The sequence below is a fragment of the Chrysemys picta genome, chromosome 2, assembly GCF_011386835.1.
Source record: "Chrysemys picta bellii isolate R12L10 chromosome 2, ASM1138683v2, whole genome shotgun sequence".
NCBI classification, from domain to species: Eukaryota; Metazoa; Chordata; order Testudines; family Emydidae; genus Chrysemys; species Chrysemys picta.
Window position 1 is genome coordinate 258,673,097 of NC_088792.1, and position 27,800 is coordinate 258,700,896.

Genomic DNA, 27,800 nt, shown 5'->3' on the forward strand with positions numbered 1-27,800 from the left:
AGGGGTTAGATGGTTTTCCAGAGAACCCAGCCTTGATATTCCAACTCTGAGAAAAATGAGCAATAGCTTCCTCCTAATGTGCAATCTTTATACTGGAACCTGGAAGAAAAATGGCTTCAAAGGGAACAAAGAGATAAGGTTGTTTTAAGACACTCTCACTGGAAGGAGGGAGGGACTTAATCCCATGTCTAAAACATCAGTGCTCAGTGACTGCTGTCTCTCTACACTCCCCAAAGAGCTCATCAACAAAATATTTGGAAGGATATCAGGTGATATTCTGCAATTCTGGTTTCTTACCATGGCACAACAGGTGTCCCCAGAACAAGCCTTTGGAAGTTTGAATGTCAGCACATCTTAGGTGATGCATCAGTCCTGGAAAGTTGCTAATGAAATCTCATTAAAGGTAGATTTTATGTAATTTATTTATTTAGGTATATGCTCAACAATGGCCTCCCAGTTGAACAAAGATCTCCACGATAAGAGAATACAGACAAGAGAATATTCTCAAGGCTCATGTGCATGTATTAAAGTTTAGCCCTGAGTGATAATCTTATTTCTCCAGTCTGTGGGTTTGGCAGGAATACTCTTGTCAGCTGGTATGATTATGCCCTTTACCAAGGATGCTGCAGCAGGCAGAGAGTAGTAATGAAGACCTTTTAGTCCAAGGAATTTTCACTTCACCTTACTCACACCCTCAAACCAGATGAGGAAAAATTAAAGCTCTCCTTCCATTTGCAAGCTTTAAAAAAAAAAAAAAAAAAAAAAAAAAAAAAAAAAGTCTTTCATTCTCTAAAAAAAACATATGCACCTGTAAAGTTAGACACTCATTTGTGCTTAATTCTGGGAAGATTAGCCCAGTCTGAGGTACCATGCTCAAAACCCCAGTTTTAGAGATTTCTCCTTCGTTTAACTGATTGCGAGCAACATATTCAACAGTCCCTGGGCCAAACCCCTGAGACAAAAGGTAAGGCAATCTTGTGGGGGGGGAGAGTGCTTTACCTGGGAGTCTGAAACAACAGTCTGCAGGCATGTGTCCTGCATGCCTCCCTAAGGAAAACAGCCACTTGATGGCCTCCTGTAGGACCCCTGGAGCCTGGAAGGGGAAAGGAGGTAAGTCCATCTTTCAGGGAAGGGGAGTGACGGCACAGACTGAGCAAGCTAGAGCCACTGGAGACAACTGAGTCATTTGTATCAGAGGTCACAGCAACTGGTACCTCTTATGGAGCTGAGCCCTCAAGTATAAACAGCTTGTGGGAGAGAGGGTGCACTCTGGGGAATTCTCAACTGCCTCAGCACAGATCTTGTCTACATGCTGGCTTGGAGCAAGAATTTCTTCCTTCTGTGAGCTTCAGTGATTAAGGAAAGCTCCAGTGAAACTTTCCTGATTGCTCTGCAAGCTATGGGAACAGGGAATCAATATGTAGGTGAGAAGCAGGGAGGGGTTTAAAAATATACCCTGGTTCAATGCCACTGATTCCTGCCTGGTCTCAGGGAAAGGAGCTTTCGGGTGGCCTGCTCAACCATCTAAGCATAGACCTCACCCACATGGTAGCTGAGGGCTGAGTTTGTGCGGCCTACTGTCTGTCTAGGAGAGGTGTTCTTCAAATCCTCCTCAGAAAGCCAGAAGAATATTTTTTGAAGTTTAGCAGTTTTTGAGGAGAAAAACATCAAAACTGATGAAGAAACAGACATTTTGTTAAAAAAAACCTGTGGAAGCTCTGCTACAAAGATCTGGAAACTGCCATGTGCGCTACTTGGAGAAGAAAATTTTGGAGAGTTCCTCCTGAAATGTGGTCCTAACCCCAGGCTCAAAGCAAAGATCTGGTCTGCCTACAGATCTCACGGAGATGAGAAACACCCCACTGTGAAGACTGAGACATGGAAGGAACGGAGAATAATTAAAAAGTTTCAGTTGATAAAGAGTGTTAAAAACCTCAATACAGAGGAAAAAGATTCACGATTTCACTTATGAGTTTTCATTCAAAAATGGGGATGATTTTTTTTAAATAAAAATTAAGTCCTAAATCAGTCTCACTGTGTAGTCTCAGATACTGAACTAAGCAGTTTTACATATTAAAAATTCATTGCCTCGTCGAAGTCACTAAGTAAATATAGTTTGCCATCTACTATATGCAGATATTTATCTGGGAAGAATAAAGCTGTCATAGATTCAGTCTACAAGTTACTCCCTTATGGGAAAAAGCTTTGTTATGCATCTCCTATGCTAACCTGGGAAGCATGAGGCACTCAAGGTCCTGGAAGGCTATTCCAATCCCATATACCCATGCTAATATATCCACCGGACCCTTGCTAGCATGTTCGTCTATATATAGCACTAATTCACATATAACACGGTCGCGGCCATGGATCCCAAATTTAATTAATTTAATTGCAATTCATTTTAATGCAATCCCCGCGTTGACGCAGTACCGTGCACGGATCCCAAATCCCACATTCTAGCGAGGGTCCAGTGTACTTCAAAATTGAGACTTGGAGTAATTAAATAGCCCTGATCACTTCAGCATCCACAGGGTAACAAGGGCATCCCCTGAGTTCCCTCAAAGGTATCTCCCTTGTTTGGCCAAACTTTCAGATTTATGAAAGCTCAACACTCTCCCCATCTTGAATACTCATAACATCATGATTCTTCTTTACATGAGAAGTTCCACCAGTTCAAAGTACAGCAGTGAATGTCAACAGTGCCATATACTATAAGAAAAACACGTATCTAGTGGGTGGGCTGTATCCCTGTATGGAACAAGAAAACTCCCCTTAGTTGCACCTGACAATTTTGAAGCCTAAACTACAAGAGCAGACCCTTCACAACGATGTGTGAAACACAACAGTATATTTTTTACATCATATTAAGGAAATACCGATGTAAAAAATAATAAAATCTGATATATGCACCAATTCAGTACACTGTACTGAATTCCACAAGAGGAAGGATGACAATATTACATTTTAGCATACAGTTTGTAAGACCATTAGCCAAGTAGAACACATATGCATTTATCCATGCTGGGAGCTTCAACAACTTATGTCACAGTACACTGAGGTTTTCAGGTAGGTAAAACGAGCCTTCAGGCACTGGCAAGTATCCCTTGTGTGGCTTTCCAGGATACATAGGGTTTGATTCTCAACTACGCCTAAAGGCAGCAGGAAATTAGACATAGCAGACCTTTGATCCACCACATCCCCTTGCCTCCCCTCACACAGGAGGTGGTAGAGTTCTCACACAGATTCCTCCTAGACAAGGGAAGTTTTCCAGCATAAATATCTGGCTGCTTTCAATTCACTTTGTGCCAACCTTAAACGTCTAGGCAACAGACCTTGAAAAACATAATTCATTCTGAATCCCCAACTTATTGAGTGTTAACTGATCTCAGTAAGGCATTTTGTGTAACTGACTAAATCAAACTACAAGTCAGAAGAGTTCGCAAAGCTCAAAGAAGCAAGTATCTGCATGCTGTTCTAAAGATCTCATTTTACTACTAGTAGGAAAGTTTGCCCTATTGTATGTGGCGTGAACTGCTCTTTCTAGCTCAAAAACAAGGATATTAAGTGTCTTGAGATAAATTAAAAGGTTCTGTTCCTATTGTGCACCTTGCCACAAAATCTCAGGGAGGAGGCTGCCTGAACCTGTGGCTCTCAAGGCCACACTTGTATATACTCTTGTAAGCATCTTCTAACAGTATATTGTTCTTGTACCAATACTTAATCATAGATACCTGTCTGAACAAGAGCATCCTTAAAATATTTGTATTGTCATAAGATATCTTTCCGTCCATGCAAGAATGCATGTGTGAACTGTAAAGATAGCAAAAAGTATCCATAGATTTTCATGATGGGAATACATCATAAAGGAACATTTAAGTGGTCAGGTGCCCTGGTGACCTTCCAACATCTGAGGTATGCAGGAAATTCCTCAAAACAGCTCTGAAGCAGTGAGGGTCTACAGGTAATGAATTACTAGAAACAGGATTCCCTTCAAGGCAGCACAGATGTGGTGTGCAGCAACTCACAGCTTATCAAGTGCAAGCGTATCAAGATGTGCAAGTAGGGAAAAAGAGACAGTACCATTTACCATTATAACCTCTAGTCAGCAGATCTATCAAGAAAGGAGGGTATTCCTTATACAACTTTGGAGACACGAACTCCCTAAATATGTGGTAACAGTTCACAAGTTGGGAGAGTCCTAACAGATATACACCAGGGAGCTTATCCCTACGGCTTAGTGGGAAGTCACACATGAAGCAGATTCAAATTGAACAGCAGATGTCTTAGCTGACAAATGGAAAGAAAAAAGAATGCACAAGACGACAGTTAAACAAAACAGCTATAACTGCCTGAGGTACTAATCAGCACAAAGTTATTTCCTACTATTTGTTAAACTACAAACTGAAGCAAGAAGATGTATTTAGTTAATTTAAGTCCGAGGAAAACCTCAGGACATTTCTACTTTAACTGCTTTGAGTTGATTTTATAACTGGCGCAGCAGGCATAGAGAATTATACCATCAGCAACAAAACGAAAAAAATAATGACAAGAGCCCAGAAGACCCAGAATAAGAGCCCAGAAGACCCTTTGCTGGGTTTTTTTTGGGAAAGCAGGTGAACTGCTGCCCTCAAAACTTAAATTACATGGGGGTCCTAGTCAGCTGGGCAGCACCGACCCAAGAGTGGTGAGCAATACAGTAACTTGACCTTTCTCTATAGTAATTGTAAGTTCTCACCTGTGAATATGGAGATGTGTATGTCCTATGGTAATTTATAGTTATAAAAAACTCCAAATCAGTAAAATTTATGTATACATAAATACATTTTAATCATTTTAGTCTGCCATTTCCCAAAATACAGCCTGCCCCAGTATCATGTGAGAACAAAGGCAGACTCTAAAAGCAAAATTCTACTCCCTTTGAGGGGGGGGGGGGGGCGGCTGCGGGGATGCACCGTGATGGGCATGGCCAAACCCCTGCATCCAGAGCTAGCCCCGAGCTGGCCCCAACGCAGAGATCCCTGGAGGCTCCCCATCCCAGCTTCACATCCTGTGGAAGGCACAAGACAACACCCACCTGGCCCCACTTACCAGGAGCCATGAGAGGCAAAGTTCTTCAAGTCATGCATCCAAAGAAGTGAGGTTTTTACTCACGAAAGCTTATGCCCAAATAAATCTGTTAGTCTTTAAGGTGCCACCAGACTCCTTGTTGTTTTTGCAGGAGACACTGAGGCTCAGCGGGCCTGACCTGTGCCACTTGGCAGAGGCAGAACCAGAACCACACCTGGACAAAATGTGAGCCCTCCAGGGAACACAACCCCAACCCCACCCTCCTCCTCTTTCACCTCTGACCCCATGTTCACCAAGTCACAACACCACTCACTGAAATTTGGCTCTGCCACCCCTCCATCATGACCAGGTTTCAGTGAGTGATATTGTGAAAAAGTTGTGGCGAGAGTTGTTAGTTGCAGTGAGTGTTGAAAGTTGACGTTTCTACAACAAAAATCATGGCCCACAATTTTCTTGCAGCCTTATTTATTATAAATATTTGCCACGATCCTGGAAGCAGATCCATCCAGGAATACATGTTCATGTTGAGCTTCACTGAGGTTAATAGGATTCCATGTGGGTGCAAGGTTACTCCCACATGGATTCAACTGCAGGAGGAAGACCTTAGTAATTAGCTGCATCAATATATTTTCTTTTCATTGTTCACTGTGGTGTATTTGCAGGAGATAATCTAAGATATTTAAGAAATAAGCTCATTTCATATGGGTTAAGGGGAATACCTGTGCTTTCTTTGAAACTGGTGATTATATTAATTACATTTTATGCCCAGAAATATTTCAACAACTCAAATTAATCAGAATACTGAAATGTTATCTTGCCATTCTGTCCATGCCATTTATCATGAGTACTACAAATATTAAGGAGTTGCAATGATATGCTGCATTAAAAAAATATTTCTCGGGGGTGAAATTCAGGTATTGGCATTTTCTGAAACTCCTTAATAAAAGGTATTGAACAACTTGGTTAAGGTGTTGCAAATAATATAACATTCTTCACTAAGGAGAAAATAGTCTGCAATTCACAGGGCTGGTCTTCACTACAGAGAGATCAACGCTGCTGTAATAGATGCTGCAGGGATCAATTTAGCGGGTCTAGTGAAGACCTGCTAAATCAACAGCAGAGCGCTCTCAGGTCGACCCCAGTACTCCAGCTCTCAGAGAAGAGTAAGGGAAGTTGACCGGAGAGCGTCTCCCGGCAACGCAGCGCAGCAAAGACACCGGGGTAAGTCGACCTAAGCTACGTAGCTGGAGTAGCATAACTTACCAGGAGCCATGAGAGGCAAAGTTCTTCAAGTCATGCAGGAGACACTGAGGCTCAGCAGGCCTGACCTGTGCCACTTGGCAGAGGCAGAACCACACCTGGACAAAGTGTGAGCTTTTTTTACTCCTGTAGTGAAGACAAGCCCTCAGACTCACTTCTTGAACTGGCAGGCCTCAGGTTGCTGATGCTTCTAACTGTTTAAGAAGTTATTTTCGTCACCTCTGAAGGTGATTACAACAGCCAATTATGTGCCTGGAAGGATGATACTTCAATACTTTGAAGATGTTATGGGAAAAGAGCAGCAGAAAATTAACATATCACTTGGGCTTTTCAGGGATGACTTCAAAGGCCTTTCTACCTGTTTCATCATCTAAACACAAACAATATTTAAATTATGACAAAACATTTCTTACAAGATGATTTATTTTTATTTTATTTCTGTATTTAACCACTTTGGTGGTCAACATCCTGAAGTATAAGCTCTCCCTCACAGAGACATTATTAATGGAAAGCAGAATATCATCATATAGAGGTCCAAGACGTCACAGCATAAATATCAACATCCGGTACAGGCAAAGGGAGCAAAGATTTTCAGCTTCAAACTGACAACTGTTAATTTTTTTCTTTGCACTGGTCCAACAAGACATCTGGGAAGATTAATTCCTACAATGTCTAGAGTATTAAAGAAAATATTACCTAGTAGATTGCATTTGTCTTGTAGTTTCTGGGTCTTCAAACATCTTGACAATTGGCTCAGTTTCTAACTGAAGCTGTTTCAGCTGTGCAACAACAGCAGTCCTCTTTTCACGCAAAGCTAGATAAAGAAAGAGTACAATGTAAAGTTAACACCTTAGCAAGCAGCCTGTAGTTATCTGATGTAGAATCAGCTAGAGTGCTGAGTACCCTGGCATCCAAAAAACTCAGCTCATTTGTCCCCTCAGTCAAGCCACATTAACTGCCACGATGATTAATAAAGAATTAAAGGAGTGTGATATAATTAATGCCAAACAACATGGCTTTATGAAAAATAGATCCTGCCAAACTAACTTAGTATTTTTTTGATGAATTACAAGTTGAGTTGATAAAGGTAATAGTGCTGAGATAACACATTTCTGTATAGCATTTGACTTGGTACCACATGACATTTTGATTAAAAAAACAGAAAGATATAAAATTAACATGGCACAAATTAAATCAATTCAAAGGTAGCTAACGGATATGTCTCAAAATAATTGTAAAAGGGGAGTCAACATTGAATGAGTGTTTCTAGAGGGGGACCACATGGATCAGTTCTTGGCCCTATGCTATTTAATGTTTTTTATCAATGACCTGGAAGAAAACAAAATCATCACGGATAGTTTGCAGGTGACAAAAATTTGGGGAATGGTAAATAATGAAGCGAACAGGTCGCTGATACAAAGTGATCTGGACTGCTTGATAAATGGGCCACAAGCACACAATATGCATTTTTAATACAGCTAAATATATACATATGCATCTAGGAATAAAGAACACAGGGCATGCTTATAGGATGGGGATCTCTAACTAATTACCTGAGCATGAGCTCCCAGTGAGATGCTGTGGCCAAAAGGGCTAATGCAACCCTGAGATGCATAAACAGGGGAATCTTGAGTAGGAATAAAGGCTATTTTACCACTGTATTTGGCTTTGACCGCTCCTGGAATACTTTTTCTGGTTCTGGTGCTCACAAATCAAGAAGAATGTTTATAGATTGGAAAGAGTTCAGAAAAGAGCCATGAAAATGAAAACGATTAAAGGATTAAAAAACATCCCTTTCAGTAATAGAGCTCCTTTTGTCTATGTAGCTTAACAAAGAGAAGATTAAGGGGTGACTTGATTACAGTCTATAAGTAGCTATGTGGGGAACAAATATTTAATATTGGGTTCTTCAATTTAGCAGAGAAATGTATATGATCCAATGGCTGCAAGTTAAAGAAAGACAAATTCAAACTGGAAGTAAAACGTACCTCCACTCCCAACAGTGAGAGTAATTAATCATTGGAACAACTTACCAAGGGCCCTGGTGAAGTCTCCATCATTGACAATTTTTAACCAAGATTGGATGTTTTTTCTAAAAAGATATGTTTTGGGACTTATTGGGGAAATGTACGTCCTGTGTTATACAGAAAGTCAGACTAGATCAGGGGTAGGCAACCTATGGCACGCGTGCTGAAGGCGGCACGCGAGCTGATTTTCAGTGGCACTCACACTGCCCAGGTCCTGGCCACCGGTCGAGGAGGCTCTGCATTTTAATTTAATTTTAAATGAAGCTTCTTAAACATTTTAAAAACCTTATTTACTTTACATACAACAATAATTTAGATATATATTAAAGACTTATAGAAAGAGACCTTCTAAAAAACATTAAAATGTATTATTGGCATGCGAAACCTTAAATTAGAGTGAATAAATGAAGACTCGGCACACCACTTCTGAAATGTTGCAGACCCCTAGACTAGATGATAGCACTGGTCCCTTTTGGCTTGGAATCTATGACTCATTTTACAAGTGACTAGCTTACTAAAAAGCCACTATCTCTATGGAAGCGTTTTACATCCCAGTCATGAACAACTTAAAAGATTTCTCATCCACCATGAAGGACGAAACAAAGTTTTGGATACATTTGCTTGCTTCTGACAAAGTTGCAAAGGTGAAAAGCAATATAAAGGAAGGTGCTACATATATTCAAGGGGAATGGAATAATTATCTGCTGAACTGAAACTGTACGAAAAAAATCTTCAAAAATCTAGCCTAGATTTTTGTTCTGCGATCACTCAAACTCTGACAGAAAACTTATTTGAAAAGTAAGAAGAAAGATGCTTATAAGCAGCCTAATCTGCAAAATAACTTTCAAGCTGATAGAAATAGTTAGGAACACTATCGTTTTACATCTGGTGCTACCACGTGTGGCAGAGGAAGCATTTAAATATCAGCTTGAAGAAACCATGATTTGGAACAAAACAGCCAAAGTTTGAGAAAAATCAGCTATTTGAGTATAGAACTTTATGGAGCAAGAGGATCTGCCACCCAATCCAGCAACGAGACAAAGATAAGGAAAAGAATGAAGTTGTCCCAACAACCACTGCAGTCAACCACAGTGTTGCATCCACAGAAGAACGATCCTAGGCGTAACCACACCACAAATTTGAGAACGAATTCTAGTGGACAAACTGGTAATGGTGAGTAATTCACAACCCAGTCTAAACCTGAGAAACACTTGCCTGATAAGTGGTACTTCAATATGATGGAACTATCCACACCTTCAGCTAACTCTTGTGATTACAAAAATGAAGGTGGTGGGGGAAGAAGAGGGAAAAAGGAGAAACCATTCAGTTACCTTACTGATTATATGACAGCATGTTTATTCCGTGACTCCTGCAGTTGAACAAGTTAAAGGTAAGGAAGGCAGAAGAACGTATAATTATGAAATGTGTGCAAATGCATTTGTTTAATGTAAACAAAAACAAGCATCCGAAGAAGTGAGGTTTTTACTCACTAAAGCTTATGCTCAAATAAATCTGTTAGTCTTTGGCTTGGTCTACACTAAACCCCCAAATCGAACTAAGGTACGCAACTTCAGCTACGTGAATAACGTAGCTGAAGTTCGAAGTACCTTAGTTCGAACTTACCTCGGTCCACACGCGGCAGGCAGGCTCCCCCGTCGACTCCGCGGTACTCCTCTCGCCGAGCTGGAGTACCGCAGTCGACAGCGAGCACTTCCGGGTTCGACTTATCGCGTCCAGACAAGATGCGATAAGTCGAACCCAGAAGTTCGATTGCCAGCCGCCGAACTAGCGGCTGGGTATAGACGTACCCTTTAAGGTGCCACCAGTCTCCTTGTTGTTTTTGTAGATACAGACTAACACGGCTACCCCCTGATACTTGTTTAATGTATTTCCACTAAATTTCTAGCTTTAACTAATTAATACTGTTAAAAGCGACAGAGTCCTGTGGCACCTTATAGACTAACAGAAAGGTGCCACAGGACTCTGTTGCTTTTTACAGATCCAGACTAACACGGCTACCCCTTAATACTGTTAAGTTTCTTAAGAATGCAACTCAACTATAACCTTGGCAACAGTTATTCAGCTGACAGAAAGATTGAGAGTTGCCCATACATAACCCTTCATGGTAAATTTGGGCAAAAAGAACAATCTACACTTATTATAATTATGTATATAAAAGTAGTCTGTACAGAGAGAAAATTAATTGTACAGAAGTGCAGCACTTTGTGCACCACAGGTCAGATTTCTTGCACAGAGCACCAAGCAAACAAATAGTGCTGAATAGTACTTGACTCTGAATGAAAGTGTTACCTGCAGTAAACTTTATTTTATATTGTTAGATAAAGTTAATGATGGTTAACATTTGAATCATCACATACAGAAGAAATTTTATACTGCAAGTTACTGTAAGAAATATAGAATAGCAGTATCACTGAATAGGCATCAAATTGTCAATAATATAGAATAGCTTAATTTCAAGAATAAATTACATGCTCTAGAACAGAGGTTCTCAACCTGGGGGTTGGGACCCCTCAGGGTCACGAGGTTATTACATGGGGGGGTCACGAGCTGTCAACCTCCACCCCAAACCCTGCTTTGACTCCAGCATGTATGATGGTGTTAAATAGATAAAAAAGTGTTTTTAATTTATAAGGGGGGGAGGTGTCACACTCAGAGGCTTGCTATGTGAAAGGGGTCACCAGTAAAAAAGTTTGAGAGCCACTGCTCTAAAAAATGCAAACAAAAGGATAATTTGGGAGGAATGTAGCTGGATTGTGTGTGGAATGCAGGCAGAGGATTCCCAGTAACCAGACTTATTCCCTCAGCTTTCTTGCAGATATGAACTCAAACTTCAAGGAATCGTTCCTAAATATATGCAAGCTATTGAAGTGAAACATTATCCAACTAGAAAACGGCACAACACATCAGCTGAAATGGTGTACTGTAAGACTGAATCAAAATGTTAAATAAAAATGTTAAGATTGCCAAATCAGGTGCTCAAAAGTTAGGAAATGCCAGAATTGAATGCTTGTACATTAATTTGCTCTCCAGGCATGTTTGTGTAATGACATTCTTGCCTAGTATCAAAAGGAAAGTTTGTGGAAAAGCCAGGACTAGAACCCAGATTTCTTTGGTCCCAGCCCATTGCTTTAAACACAAGAGAACTTTCTGCTACTCACTGCCTCATTTGCTGTTCATCTTGCACAATCAATGAAGCAGAAGTCTTGTAGAACAAGCTGTATGTAATCCTGTAAAGACTAATGAAGTCATTCCTAACTTTTGAATACCTGACTTTGGAACCTTAATGATCCCTAAACAGTTTTTTGCAAGTAACATTTATTAAATGCAAAGTTATACTAATTTACCTGTAGCCCCAATGCCTAGACTCTGGGTGAAAGGATAATTTACCCCTTGTCACAGAACATACTTGACCTCTCTGCTGTTTTATGTTTTTATACATGACATAGGAACCATAACTTTGAACTTCCACACGTGTGATTAAACCTCAATCACACCTGACCTGAAAATCATATGCAGTGCTATAATAGAAATACCTTGTCTCTATAGTTTCCAAGATTGAATGCTTTAAAGGAAAGCTTGAACACAGCCCCCACCAACACACCTAACTGTGCAATATTATATTTTCACAGGCAAAGAATAGCTTTGTAACCAATGATATGGCATCAGGGGAGTTATGGTAATCCCAAAGTCTTTGTTATTGGTCATGAAGTACTCTTATATACCACTTTGAAACTCTAAATTTTTAAATAAAAGAAAATATTTTGCAAGATTAATGACAATGACCTTTTTTAAACAAGGCACTTGCTTTCATTAATCATCTTTCCTTAAATTTGATACTGATATTTTTATTCCATAGGTACCAAGTACTGCATACAAGTTATTACCAACTACCAATGTATTCTTCAGAACCATACCAGAATACGGTGCCAAGTGAACAATGGTCAAAAGGAAAGAACAACAAAATGACAAATGTTTTAAACAAAAAACTACTACCAGGGATAGTTTTGAGACAATAAAATTGGCAGTTGTTGGAAAGGGTTGTTACGATTTCATTCACTCAAGCATCTACTTTAAAACTGACCGCAAAATCCACAGATCCACTTATGACCAAGCTTACCATGAGGAATCTCATCTGAATAAAGGTTTTTGTACACATCCATAGCGAAATCCACCATGTTGGTATCACTAAGAAGCTCCAATTTTCCTTGAAGTAATTCTTTTTCATTGTATATCTGAAACAATAAGTTAAAAAGATTTCATATAACATATTGAAACACTCTTTAAATAAAGAATCTGATTACTTTTTAAAGATAGCAATGGTGGCAATAACAGGACCTTAAATTTGACATTAAGTAGTTTTTCAAAACTCTCCATAATTCTTTTCCACTAGTTGGAGCGTCTATGGCCCATTTGTATCTCCTATGATGGCAATGATACGTTATGCATGTTGTTAAAATATTTAACATTTTACAACTATAATACATCAAAGAACATTCAGATGGATGACCCTTAAAACTGTATCTGGTTTGATAATTTACACTCAGTAAGAACCATATGGCTGAAGTGTTGTGGTAAATCCAACATGAAAATATTACACAAATTTTTAAGTAAAAGAAATTATTTGATATTCTGGCAGCTTGTTTACCTACTTCGGAAGTGCCTAAGCAAAATTCCAGGCAGAAATTGTATGCAGCCTCACATATCTTTCAGCAAGAGCTGGAGAGCTAAATTTCCTCTCTACCCTAACTTATGGCTGAGGCTACACTTCAGTTCATCGCATCAAAATGGTGAACAACTGTGGAAGTAACATAAAAAACAACCGTAAATTCAAAATTTAGTCAGTTTTAAAGAGATGTGCCCTGTTATCCAACCACATTAGGATCAAGTGAGCATGTTTTTAATGTATTTGGATTAATTTACAGCAAAATATCTTAATAGGCTAGACATTAAAAAAATAAAGTTGGACAAAATACATTGATAGCTAAGAGTAAACACAAAAGAGTAGTAATATCTAACCAGTTATTCCTCTGTGAACTTTATTATGTGGTGTTTTACCCTACAGAACTGCAAGCTTTGCATTTTAGACAATATGTATGATTACATTTCACAAATTAAGCAATTACAACATGTGTGCTTTTTTTATTATTTTAAAAACTAGGTTTTTCTAAAAAAAAAAAATAAAACATTCAGTATACTCAAAACTCCCATTGATTGCAATGGGAGTACTTTCTTATTCTATGGAGTCTGCCAATTTGCTTGCGACTAGATAATGTTTTCACCCCTCAGCCATAAGGCAGATAACCAGAAACTATTTCCTACATCTCTCTATGCAGGAAAAGCCCACTTACTTTAGGTTTCAACAAGTATTTTAGCAAGTTTTGTGGGTAGCTGTAGTTTTGTTTTAAATTAATGTATGCTTCCAAGAAAAGCTACACTAGTGCACTCACCAGAGCTGACATGAGGGGTCAAAAGGGAGGACATTTGTACTGGTGCTCTGAGTTCAGGGCCCCCCACCAAGAACTAGGCACACCATTTGTCCAATTTTAAACTTGCTAGTCATGCTTTTCTAACGTTAGCAATTAATATTATCAGCTGGAGATCCAGTACTCAGATAAAGCCACACTTGTTTTTGTCTGGTATCAGATGGGAGAACGCCATAATGAAGTGTGCTACTCTGTCTCCGCTGATAGGACTTTATGCACACAGTGCATGCAAGGTCAGGCAGGCAAGGAAGCACGCTCTTCAAAATTGCAGCCCCCTGCTGCCTCACGCAGCATAACCTCACATGCACTCTGTGCGCGAGGTCGGTGAAGTCACACCCTCAGGCCTGTCCCAGGAAGTACCAGAACCAAGACCGAACAACCTACCCAAAACCTCTAATGTCTGCGTAAATAAAAGTGAAATAGAAGGGAGTGAGGCCCCAACAAACACAACATACTGAGGCCTCAAATTTCTCTAGCTGAGCCTGCAAGTCACATTTAGCTTTACACCAATGTGTAAGAACATAAGAACGACCCAAGTGGGTCAGACCAAAGGTCCAGCTAGCCCAATAGCCGGTCTTCCAACAGTGGCGAATGCCGGGTGCTTCAGAGGGAATGAACAAAGCAGGTAATCATCAAGTGATCCATCCCCTGTCTCCCATAACCGCTAGAAAACAGTGGCTAGGGACACCATCCCTGCTCATCCTGGCCAACAGCCATTGATGGACCTATCCTCCAAGGATGTATCTAGCTCTTTTTTGACCCCGTTATAGTCTTGGTCTTCACTACATGCTCTGGCAAGGAGTTCCACAGATTGACTGCATTGTGTGAAGAAATACTTAAGTTTGTTTAAAACCTGCTGCTATTAATTTCATTTGGTAACCCCTAGTTCTTGTGTTATGAGGAGTAAGTAACACTTCCTTATTTACTTTCTCTACACCAGTCATGATTTTACAGATCCCTGTCATATCCCTCCCTTAGTCGTCTCTTTTTCTAAGATGAAAAGTCCCAGTCTTATTAATTTCTCCACACATGGAAGATGTTCCATCCACCTAATCATTTTTGTTGCCCTTTAGTGTACCTTTTCCAATTCTAATATATCTTTTTTGAGATGGGGTGACGAGATCTGCACACAGTATTCTAGATGTGGGCATACCATGGATTTATATAGAGACAATATATTTTCTGTCTTATCTATCCCTTACTTAATGATTTCCAACGTTCTGTTAGCTTTTTTGACTACTGCTGCACACTGAGTGGATGTTTTCAGAGAACTATCCACAATGACTCCAAGATCTTTCTTGAGTGGTAACAGCTAATTTAAACCCCATCCTTTTATATGTATACAGGAACTCCTCACTTAAAGTCATCCCGGTTAACGTTGTTTCGTTGCTGATCAATTAGGGAACATGCTTGTTTAAAGTTGTGCAATGCTCCCTTCTAACATCGTTTGGCAGCCACCTGCTTTGTCCACTGCTTCCAGGAAGAGCAGCCCGTTGCAGCTAGCTGGTGGGGGCTTGGAACCAGGGTGAACTGGCAGCCCCCCATCGGCTCCCCCCTCCCCTAAGTTCTCTGTGCAGCAGCTGCCCAGCAGGCTAGCAATTGCAGTGGTCCCTTCCACCACTGCCATGTGCTGCTCCTGCCCTCTGCCTTGGAGCTACTCCCCGAGACTCCTGCTTGCTGTGTGGGGGGGGAGGGGAGAAAAAGGGGGGCTGTCAGGATGTCCCCCTCCCCCCTGCTCCTGCACCCCACTTACCCCATCTTCCATAGAGTAGGGGGGACACACGACAGGGCTCAGGACGGAGGGAGCTTACTGGCAGCAGCTGCGGTCTCAGCAAGCTTATCTAATTAACAAGGCAGTGTACTTAAAGGGGAAATGCGCATCTCTCTCTCTCTCTCTCTCACACACACACACACACACACACACACACACACACACACGGTGTGTGTCTCTGTCTGCCATGCTGTCTCCCCTCCCTCCATTCCTGCTGCCTTGTAGAGTGTGAGAGTTAACCCTTGAGGGCTCAGCCAACTGTTGGTTCATCATTTAGCAGTAAGGCATTCCCTGGGAAATATCCCACCCTCTGACTCCACCTCAACCAAGCTTCACAATCATCATCACTGTGTACCAGTATTAAATGGTTTGTTTAAAACTTATTTGTGTGTGTGTGTCTCTCTCTCTTTTGTCTGGTGAAAACAAATTCTCTGGAACCTAGCGCGCCCCTCCCGTCCCTCCCCCTTACATTAATTCTTATGGGGAAATTGGATTCGCTTAACATCATTTCGCTTAAAGTCGCATTTTTCAGGAACATAACTACAATGTTAAGTGACGAGTTACTGTAGTTGGGATTATGTTTTCCAATATGCATTACTTTGCATTTATCAACACTGAATTTCATCTGTCATTTTTTTGCCGAATGACCCAATTTTGTGAGATCCCTTTGCAGCTCTTCACAGTCTGCTTTGGACTTAACTACCTTCAGTAGTTAATAGAATCATGGAAGATAAGTGTTGGAAGATATCTCAGAAGGTCATCTAGTCCAACCCCCTGCTCAAAGCAGGACCAACCCCAACTAAATCATCCCAGCCAGGGATTTGTCAAGCCGGCCGGGTCTTAAAAATCTCTAAGAATGGAGATTCCACTACTTCCCTAGGTAACCCATTCCACTGCTTCACCACTCTCCTAGTGAAAAAGTTTTTCCTAATATCTAACCTAAACCTCCCCCACTGCAACTTGAGACCACTACTCCTTGTTCTGTCATCTACCACCACTGAGAACAGCCTAGCTCCACCCTCTTCGGAACCCCCCTTCAGGTAGTTGAGTGAGGGGGGATTTGATAGCAGCCTTCTTCTCTTCTGCAGACTAAATAACCCCGGTTCCCTCAGTCTCTCCTAAGTCATGACCCAGGCCCCTAATAATTTGTGTTGCTCTCCACTGGACTCTCTCCAATTTGTCCACATCCTTTCTGTAGTGGGGGCCCAAAAACTGGATGCAATACTCCAGATGTGGCCTCATCAGTGCCAACTAGAGGGGAATAATCACTTCCCTCAATCTGCTGGCAATGCTCCTACTAATGAAGCCCAATATGCCGTTAGTCTGCTTGGCAACAAGGACACACAGTTGACTCATATCCAGCTTTTCATCCACTGTAATCCCCAGGTCCTTCTCTGCAGAACTGCTGCTTAGCCAGTTGGTCCCCAGCCTGTAGCAGAGCATGGGATTCTTCCGTCCTAAATGCAGGACTCTGCACTTGTCCTTGTTGAACCTCATCAGATTTCTTTTAGCCCAATCCTTCAATTTGTATAGGTCACTCTGGACCCTATCCCTACCCTCCAGTGTATCTACCTCTTCCCCCAACTTTGTGTCATCTGCAAACTTGCTGAGGGTGCAATCCATCCCATTATCCAGATCATTAATGAAGATGTTGAACAAAACAGGCCACAGGACAGACCCCTGGGGCAGTCCGCTTGATACCAGGCTGCCAACTAGACATCAAGCCATTGATCACTACCCGTTGAGCCGGACGATCTAGCCAGCTTTCTATCAACCTTATAGTCCATTCATCCAATCCATACTTTTTTAACTTGCTGGCAAAAATACTGTGGGAGACCGTATCAAAAGCTTTGCTAAAGTCAAGATATATGAGCTGTAAATTTTGCCACCTCACTGTTTATCCCTTTTTCCAAATCATTATGAATATGTTGCATTGTACTGGTCCAAGTACAGACCCTGGTACAGCACTATATATATCTCTCTATTCTGAAAACTGAACATTTATTCCTACCATTTGTTTCCTATCTTGCAGCCAGTTACTGATCCATGAGAGAACTTTCCCTCTTATCCCATGACATCTTACTTTAAGTGCCTTTGATGAGGGACCCTGTCACAGGCTTTCTGAAAATCTAAGTACACTATATCCACTTGAACTCCCTTGTTCACATGCTTGCTGATCCCCTCAAAGAATTCTAGTAGGCTGTAAGGCATGATTTCCCTTTACAAAAAACACGTGAATACTTCCCCAACAAATTATGTTCACCTATGTGTAGATACATCAGTATAGGAGAATCAGGGTTTAAACCCGAATGCAGACAAGGCCTTGGAGCTACAAGGTTCCTCAATAGTACTAGAAGGTTTAGGAGACACAAGGTAAGATAATAAGATAAGTCTCTCCTACCCAGAATATGATGGGAAGGAGGAGGCATGCCCACACAGGTGCAGGTCCAGGGAGATCTGGGGGAGGTTCCCTCACCCCACCTGGGGGGGGGGGATACCCACCAGCAGCTGGGGAAGGATTTCCCCACCGCACCTTGGGAGGGAACAGAACCCAAACCCGTGAAGAGATGGGGAGGAAGTTCCTCCACCCCACCATGTGAGGGGCCGGGGTCCACGATCGTGGGTAGTTAGGGAAGGATCCCCCCCATCCCACCTTGGTAGAGAACGGGACCCAAACCTGCGGGGGATGGGCGGGAAAGGATTCCCCACACCGCACCTTGTGAGAGGACGCGGGACGCAGGCCCGAGGGCAGCTAGAGGCTGCCCTGCCCCCCGCCGGGGGAGAACGGGAAGAAGAGCAGGTAGCCCCGAACCTGCTCTCCAGCCGCCCCCCGTTTTCCGCAGTGGCTCCGGAGCGCGCAGACCGGCCCCCACAGGACAGACAATTGGACTCCAGGCAGTTCTTCCCTAACTCCCTGCGCATCGCCCCGGGCGGCGCGCCCGTCGCTCAGGCCAGGGCCTGTGAGGAGGCCGACGGCAGCCCGGCGGCCCCTGGCCGGGCCTCATTACCGCCCTCCCGCGAGAGGGAGCAGGCCCAAGGGCTGGTTTCCGCCTGCCACGTGTCGGCTGCGACCGAATGCGGGCCCGCGAGGGGCAGGGGAGCGGCCCGCTCTCCACGTACCTCCTTGACGGACAGGAACTCGAGCAGCGGGAAGACCAAGTGCCGGTCCAAGAAGTGCGCGATCCGGGTGGTCAAGTCGTACTCCGCCATCTTGGGAAAAGGGGCGGCGTCCCACCCGCGCCGCTTCACCAACGCGCACAGAGACGCGGACGCGACGCCGTGTTGGGGAAGGGGCGTGGTCAGAGTGAAGGTAATGCGCGCGCATGTAACCTCGCAGCCGGCGGGAGATGGTCTGCGCGCATCCGTGCAGGGATGGCCTGGGCCGCGCGCGTCCTGGGCGTGCTCGTGCTCGTGCTGAGGGCTTGCAGCCGGTCGGGATAGTAAAGAGGGAGGTTGGCCGCGCGTTTACCGCGCCTCGTGTCCTTCAGTACGCGCGTGTGCTGCTGCTGTGTGTGGCGGGCCGCGCTAAGCGCTGGATCCGAGCACGCGGGGCTGCGGCTTGGCGCGCGGTGGTCGGCTCGCACTGTTGCCAAAGCGGGGAGTTAAAGAGCTTCATTTGTTACTTGTGTCTTGCCTTGTGCAAACCATCTACCAGCCATGCCTGGAACTTACTAAACACAAACAGCTCTGCCTACACCAGGAGTGCAAGTAGGGTGGCACCCTCCAGGACGCAGTACCGGCAAGAAATTTTTAGCCAGTTCGGGGTACCGGAAAGACTTGGCGCTAGTCCCCCTCTCTGGAGGGGGGTGGGTGGGGCTGCGCTCTGCTCCTTAAAGGAGCAAAACATGGCTAGAGAGGACATTCATTCTTTATATGGCTTTAACAGCACAATGTATATGCTAACAAACTTAAACATAAAAAGAACAGGAGGACTTGTGGCACCTTAGAGACTAACAAATTTATTCGAGCATAAGCTTTCGTGGACTCCTTAGAGACTAACAAATTTATTAGAACATAAGCTGTCCACGAAAGGTTATGCTCTAATAAATTTGTTAGTCTCTAAGGTGCCACAAGTACTCCTGTTCTTTTTGCGGATACAGACTAACACGGCTGCTACTCTGAAACTTAAACATAGGCTTTGTTTAAGTTTGTTAATGTATTGTGCTGTTATGTTAGTCAGGAGTCTGCAACGGGGGAGGTGGTGGAGGCATAAGCACCGACTTTCTCCTGTGGCCACCCCCTACCCGTTTCCCCGCCCCTGCCCCCATTCCAACCCCATCCCCAAAGTCCCTGCCCTATCTCTGCCCCCTCCCTGCCCCTATTGGATCCTTTTCCCAAATCCCCACCTCGGCCTCGCCTCTTCCCCCAGCCGCCACGTTCCTCCTCTCCCGCCCACCCTCCCTTCCTGTCCCGCGAATCAGCTGTTTCTTGGCGCAAGCACTGGGAGGGAGGGGGGAAAAGCAGGACGCGGTGGAGTGCTCACGGCGGAGGTGGAGGTAAGCTGGAGCAGGGGGATGTGGTGGGGTAATGGGGAGCTACCAGTGGGTGCTGAACACCCACCAATTTTTTTCCATGGGTGCTCTAGCCCGGAGCACCCGCGGAGTCAGCGCCTATGGGTGGAGGAATGGAAGGTGTTTAAACAGTGTTTTTTATTCTGTTTCTCCTCATTGGTCTGAATTATCCATGACATCCATACTCCATCACATCAAGTCCAAATCATTAGAGGAATGCCTGTGCTTGCACTGGCCAGAGGATGTTTGGATTCTGATGTCAGCCCAGTTCTGCAGCCTGATGGGAATCCGATATTGTCCCCAATATACATAGAATTCTTCTTTGCAGCCAAACCAGTCTAACATGCTTTTTGTTAACTGAAACTGGAGCAGCAAAACAAAGAAAACAAGTGCCTCATTTTCCAGCTTTGTGGGTGAGAGAACTATAAATGAAGATTATAATGCCAGACACTGACAGCCTTAAACCAGCTGCCTCAGGGATCTGCCACGAACTTTGCTGAAAATATGTTCCTCATCTTAGCAGCGGAGCTAAGACTTATCACACATCTGCCCACCTTTATTCGAATGAAAGCTCCGTCTGATCTGACAGCTCAGGCATTGTCAGTTTCATCCACAACAATTTACAAACTTGGAAACTAATCCTGTAAACCCTTAATCATTTGATCAATCCCATTGAAGACCATGGGACTATCTGCATGACTATGGACCACTTTTGTGGACTGGTAAGAGTTTCAGGAGTCTGTTCCTATAAAGGAAGTTGAATCTCCCCTTTAAATGCAACTGTTTGGGTACAATACCATAAAGCAGTTTAGGATACAGTTCTACTTAAAATTTGTCTTTTAATACATCAAGTGCTGAAATGGCACCTCACCCAACTCCCATATTCTATATAAACTGACTGAATACTACATATTGGGGAGGTTATAATGGGCTATAATGTATCTGTATGGGATTTTGCTGAGTCATTCCCCACCGGAAGTGGAATTTACCATTACATTACAGGAAGTGAAATTATTAAATCATAGGTAATGGACTCCTATGTTTCTTAGAAATGGAATCTTCCACTACATCACCCTATAGCTGCCATTACTGGATTTTCTAATTTAAACTATTATTAACTTCTAATTAAAGCCTTATTCTTAAAACTAATTACTAGTCTAAGCATCCCAAAAGGTCCCGACACTACCACCACTCTTTTTATGTCCAATTAAGCAAGTTATTATTTTTCTGATTTTTAAACCCCCACCCAAGGTTTTTCTGCAATTTGAATCACTGAGGCAAAATCTCTTGCTCCAACTTGGCCTTCCCTCCCTTTAGGAGCTTCAGGGACATGCTGGCTGCTTCCGGAGAGCTGCACGAAGCCAGGTACGGAGCCTGCCAGCCCCACCAACCCTCCCTCCCCAGCACCAGTGGGGGTCCCGGGCCATGCACTGCCATCCCCCCTCGTAGCTCCAGCAGGTTTCGCAGGCCGCACGCAGCTTCCCCCCAACCCCAGCAGGGGTCCCAGGCCATACGCCGCCACCCACCTCCCCCACAGCACCAGCGGGGGTCCAGGCCACCCCTCCAGCCCCTGCAGTGCCCCCGGACTGCCCCCTTCCCGAGCACCCACGAGCCCCCGGCCCAAGTTTTAGTTAGGGGTATATAGTACAAGTTGTGGACAGGTCACAGGACGTGAATTTTTGTTTGCTGCCTGTGACCTGTCCACAACTTTTACTAAAAATACCTGTGGCAAAAATGTAGCCTTAGTTATGAACCCAGCTCCCTATGATGAGGCAGGACGAAATAAACTTAGACCATCCATGACAGGTATTTGTTCTTAAGAACTTCCAGTGATGGGGATTCTACAACCTCCTTTGGAAGCCTATTTCAGAGCTTAAGTTTCCTTATAGTAAGAAAGTATTTCCTAACATCTAATCTAAATCTCCTTTGCTGCCCATTAAGATCATTATTTCGTGTCCTAATTCCACTGGACATGGAGAACCATGGATCACAGCCCTCTTTATAACAACCCTTAATATATCTGAAGACTTATTTTATGATGAACAGGGGAAAGTACAGGTTTTTGTGATATTCTGTATGGAATTGTGAAGGGTTCTTGGTGTGCCCAGGACTGTGAATCATCTTGTTAACTCCCCCTGCCTCCAATGAGAGAGAAACTTGCTAGTGCTTAATCGGGTGTCAGCTTTCTGACATCTCCAGTCTGTTAGCCACCCAAACAACCTCTGGGCTATACCAGCCCTTACTTTTCCTTGCAGGTTAACAATAGGTGCACCTCTGTCTGTGAGGCCCTTTGAAGCATTCCCTTGTAGTGTTCAGCCCCTTATTGACTGAACACTCAGGGCTTGTCTACACTTACCAGAGGATCGACACTGCGGCGATTGATGCATCAGCGGTTAATTTAGCGGGTCTAGTGAAGACCTGCTAAATTGACCGCCGATCGCTCTCCCGTCGATGCCTGTACTCCACCTGATCGAGAAGAGTAAGGACTTGTCTACATTACCCACTGGATCAATGGGCAGCGATCGATTCAGCGGGGGTCGATTTATCCCGCTAGTCTAGACGCGATAAATCGACCACTGAGCGCTCTCCCGTCGACTCCAGTACTCCACTGGAGCGAGAGGCACAGGCGGAGTAGAAGGGGAAGCATCAGGAGTCGACTCACCACAGTGAAGACATCACGGTGAGTAGATCTAAGTACGTCGACGTAGCTGAAGTTGCGTAACTTTGATCAATTCTGCCCCCAGTGTAGACCAGAGCTAAGGGGAGTTAACGGGAGAGCATCTCCCGTTGACATCGCGTAGTGTGGACCCCATGGTAAGTAGATCTAAGCTACACCGATTTGAGTTATGCTATTCATGTAACTCAAATTGCGTAGCTTAGATCGACTTTTCCCTTTAGTGTAGACAAGGCTTCAGTAATACCAGGCATACTGTCTCCAAGGAAACAGTATACACACCTGCTTGAATGATTCAGCTCAGGATCAGCTCCTTGTATAATACTACAGCCCTGAATATATTTATAGTGAAAACAATCATAAATTTATTATCAAAGATTAAGATTTAAGAGATCATGAGTAAGGATAATGGAAACAGAAGGGTTACATATAAAACAAACTCATAACACAATTCCTAAAGACTAAATATAACTTTAACAGGCTTACTATCTGTCTTAAGAAGCTTCTCTTACCCCAAATGTCCTTTGCAGCGTTTCCACCCAATGCTGGTTGGGATCCCATTTTCATGATTGTCAACACACTGTGTACTTCCTCAGTGCAGGATAAAAGGGTTTGTTTTTGCCTTCTACTTACATTTTCCAAACTTCAGAGACAGTAAAACCCCCATTGCTGATTTTACATCCTCCCGTTGAATTTGTATGGCAATGACTCCACATTGTGTTACTTTATAGTGCTTAATTTACATATGGACCAACAAAGAGAGGTGAATCAACATCCTTTCTCTAGCAGAAACCTGTTTGTCAACTCTGCCTAATGCAGACTATGAGAACATACTTCCAGTAGATATACATAACTCCTTACATAGTAGCAGTACATACATTTTATGACACTATTCATAACCAGTGTGACACAGGCTTTCATTTAAAGCCTCACATGATATTCTTAATGCATAAATACTATGAAAGCAGTGTGCTAGGTATAGCGAATTTGTCAGGTCTGTTAGGAGTTGCTTTCTGAAGTCTGAGTTTTCCTAAACTTGACATTCTGAAAGGCCATGATTTTTCACCGGGAAGCCTTAACTCTGTATAAATGAAGATTTTGCCATTTAATTTCATGTTTTTTTAAACAGAAAGAGAAATGTTTGTTAGTAGGATGTAGCAAAGAGGCGTGGCTTCCCTCGGAGATTGACAGCGAGGGAGGGCCAGATGTCCCCTGGTGGGCAGAACCAGGAGGCCCTCGGCCACCATGCTGGAAGCAGAAGGGTGGGACAGGAAGTATAAGAGGCAGGCCTTGTAGTTCAGTTTGGTTTGAGTCATTGAGGGAGACAGATGCTTCTAGCCCACATATGCTTCAAGCTGTCCTGAGGATTCACACCAACTACCAGAACTGCCAGACATGCCCAATGTTGAGGAGCTGCTGGGATTGCCGCTGGCAGTGTACCATGGGGAGATGGAAGGTGACCCTGGGATTCAGATACACTCTGAGAGAACGGTTGGAAGTAGCCCAGAGCAGCTGACTACTTTCTGGTTATGTTGCTGGTGAACTCTAGGTCAGCATGTTGTGGCTGGATCCCTGCTGACCTAGTGGCGGGCCACTCTGCCAGTGTTAGGGCCCTGGGCTGTGACCTTGTGGAGTTGGGTGGGCCCAGGTCTACCTACCTCCTGCACTTCACCCGTGGGGTGGCAGCCTCCCCACTTTAGGCCAGGAGGCCTGTGTTGGTCTACCGTCTGCCAAGCTAGGATGCTAGACTGGTGCTCAACCTTGCCTGAGCCCCTATGTTGACTGGATTTTTAACTTGGCCAGAGGGCCAGTCTCAGGTACATCTTACCTATCCCGCGTCTTTCAACGGGGCCATTGTTCCCCAAGGAAAACTAACAAAAGGATAAGGTGCAAAACAAGAACAGGTTTATTGACAGACAACAGGTAACAAAGTAAAGGTAAACTCAAGTAAGTATAACTAAGTAAGGTATAATACAGGACACTAAGGACTCCCAGTCTACAACAAAACAGGGACCAAATACAAAACAAGTACTGGCTATAACAGAGGAGGGCTTGAAGCTCTAACCTAAGACTACCCCCAGATTAGACTAGGTAGAAGAGAAGGTGTTGGTTCTCTACCATATCCTACAGCTTTGTCCAATGGCACCGCCACGATGGGACTGGCTCTGGTTCCAGGTCCTGATGACTCAGCAGATAGGAAGACAGGAACCTCCAGGCACAGGCTGATGGGTGCTCGGTTCTCATTTTCTTATAGCTCTTCTTCCCTGCGTCATCATGAGTGGATGTGTGAGATGGATCGGAGCTCTTGCGTGCAGGAGTGTACCCTCCCGACAACCCTTAGTGTGGTCCTAGGCCTACCCTACAAGGTGAGCAGCAGCACTTGCTATCTCCCAGATGGGCAGCCCCCCTGACTGGTGAGTTGGTCTTATATATGTCCCAGTTGCTGGGCAGACTCTCAGTCAGGTGACCTGCCGGTTTCCCGCCTTTAGACAGAAAAGGCGCCAAAGGTGACGGGATGGGGAAGAAGGATGCCAAACATGGATTCCTGGCTGTTGTTAAGGGGAATCCAAGAGGGCATAGGAGAAAACAATGGCAAAAAAAAAAAAAATTCCTACACCTAGACTGTTTAGTGCTCACCCCTGCCTGAGGGCTGGAGCCTTAGACTGCTCGGTGCCCAGTCCTGCCTGAGAGGTGCAAGCTGTTCCTTTCATGTTAGGGTTGGGGAGTTTCTGGGGCTATGGCTACACTACAGAGTTTACAGCTGTGCCACTGTACAGCTGCTAGTGCAGATGCTCTAAACTGACAGGAAACTTAATTATTTACATTGACTTAATTACTCCACCCCTGCAAGCAGTGGTAGCTATGTCGGTGGGGGAAGCTCTCCTGGTGACATAGCGCTGTCCGCACTGGTGCTTAGGTCAGTGTAACTTTCAGGGGGGTGACTTATTCACCCCCCTGAGCAACATAACTTATACCAGTTTAATCTTTAGTGTGTACATAGCCTGATGTGTCCAGCATACTTGTTCTCATCTTCTCACCTGTCAGCACTGTGTTCTTGGTGCATACTCTGAGCATTGCTGGTCTGAGTTCCCTACCCAGAGGGGCAGGTCTTCCCCAGATCCTGGCTCACACATGGGGCGGAGGTAGGGAGAGGGGCTCCAACACCCCCAGAAAAGCACGTTCCCCCCAGACCTGGCTCACATGAGGGAGTAGGGATGGGGGGTCAGACCGTCACAGTTGGGTAGGGGCCCCCAAATCCTGGCACCCACACCATGGGGGTGAGAGGAAGCAGGGCTCAGACAATTCCAGAGGGGGCAGTGACCCCCAGTTCACATGAAGGGGTTAGGAAGTGGGGTTCAGACACCCTCAGAAAGGCAACATGGATCACAACCCAAGATTTGGACTTAAGGCATCCCAATATTGGACTGCCTATAACCATAAATTGATTGTCAATTTATTCTACCCAAATGGGGAGAAAGGTGGTGGCCCACCCTAGAGGAATTGCCAGGGTATTACCAGGGGGTTTGTCTCTGACCCGCAGAGGACTCCCCAGAGCAGGCTAATCCTGCTAACCCTTGGGAGGATATGGATACAGCTCTCCGCTCAAAGGATTGACAGACAAGCAGTAGTTCTTCGAAAACAAAGTCTTATTTATTGAGAGAAAATTAGGTGATTACAGTATATTCAATAAAGCAAGAAAAAGCATTACAGTATATAATAGTTAGTAAGGCATAATTGTATTGCACTTAAAAGATCATACATTCAAATGGCACAAGAGACTACACAGACTGACAAATACAATGTTGCAGTGTTGGTCCACACTGACTCTTTCATACATATGGTTAAGGCTTACATTCCTTCGCTATCCCTCTGAACCATCTTGGGTCCTTCTGCTCTGTCAAATATGCTGTTGCTGCTTGCAATCTTTTCCTTCTGCTGCTGCTTCTCTCCACTCTCTGGTCTTCTCCTTTCACTGTCTTCTTCTCTGGTCATCTTCTACTGTTCCTCTTCTGATCTTCTCCACTCTCACATCACACACTCTAGTCTGCCAGCTGACTCCTTATATTCAGGCAGTTTCTGGCCTTCTCTGATTGTTGCTATTTCAGACTTGGTAATTAGCAAGGATCCTCCCTGCATGGGTGGCAACTGTTCAGCCAATCAGCTCTGCCTATCACTTGAGCTGCTCCTCCTCCTAATCCCTCCCTTCAGGTATTTTGGAGTGAGTTGAGTTATCCCGGTTTGAACTTTATTTCACTCTGTTTCTTAACTGCTATTGGTCAATTTATTCTGTGTCCTCCATCTTTGATGTTTTTTAATAGAGAATCAGTGTGGCCACCATTTTGGATTTTAGCACTAAACTATCTTTATTTATAACTTATCTAAAGCATCTAATCCAAAACCAACTACTGTTCTCTGCAAACCAAAGCACTCTAATGGTGTCATTACATTTGTTATGCTAATTGGGAAAGGTGAATTGTTCAGGATGTCTCTTACCCCCACCCCCAAATGTCAGTATCTCTATGCCTGTCTCTGTCATGGGTGCTGCAATCCTTATACAGGATCAAAGCAAGTAAAAACCTCTCGTTACACTCCCCTCCTTGCTGCTTTGATAAACTTGTTTATCCATCCAGCACTTTATTGACTTGATGAGTTCAATGCACTGGTCTTGTCCAGTGTTGACGCAAAGCTCCCATATTCAGGAGACCAAGAAGACATGTCTTCATACTGGCACAATTCCTCACCTTGATTCTCACCTTGGCCATGCTTGCCTGTGTGCCATAGTAGCTTCGTTTAATGTTTAGGGAATGTACATACTTCAGTTGTTTGAATTTTTGCTTGATCCAGTATACCAAAACAATAAGCGTAACTGCCATTGCAATTTGGAATGCTAAGACTATCACAATAGGTTGTAAAATTACGTTAAAGAATCCTGTTGCTGTGGGGGACCATCCCCAAAATACTTTCCACCAGCTATGTTTGATAAGA

At 43.8% G+C, this 27,800-nt stretch overlaps 1 protein-coding gene across 1 annotated transcript in view; it reads right to left on the reverse strand.

Annotated features, from left to right (window-relative positions):
* Positions 1-18,936, reverse strand: part of EIF3E (eukaryotic translation initiation factor 3 subunit E) — a 65,234-nt gene extending 46,298 nt beyond the window's left edge. The window contains exons 1-3 of the mRNA XM_065586023.1: positions 18,750-18,936; positions 12,493-12,607; positions 7,024-7,141 (exon numbers count right to left, since the gene is read on the reverse strand). Of these exons, the coding sequence (XP_065442095.1) occupies positions 7,024-7,141; positions 12,493-12,607; positions 18,750-18,839 (323 nt within the window). The 5' untranslated portion in view covers positions 18,840-18,936. The remainder of the gene's footprint in view (positions 1-7,023; positions 7,142-12,492; positions 12,608-18,749) is intronic.
* Positions 18,937-27,800: the final 8,864 nt, after the last annotated feature.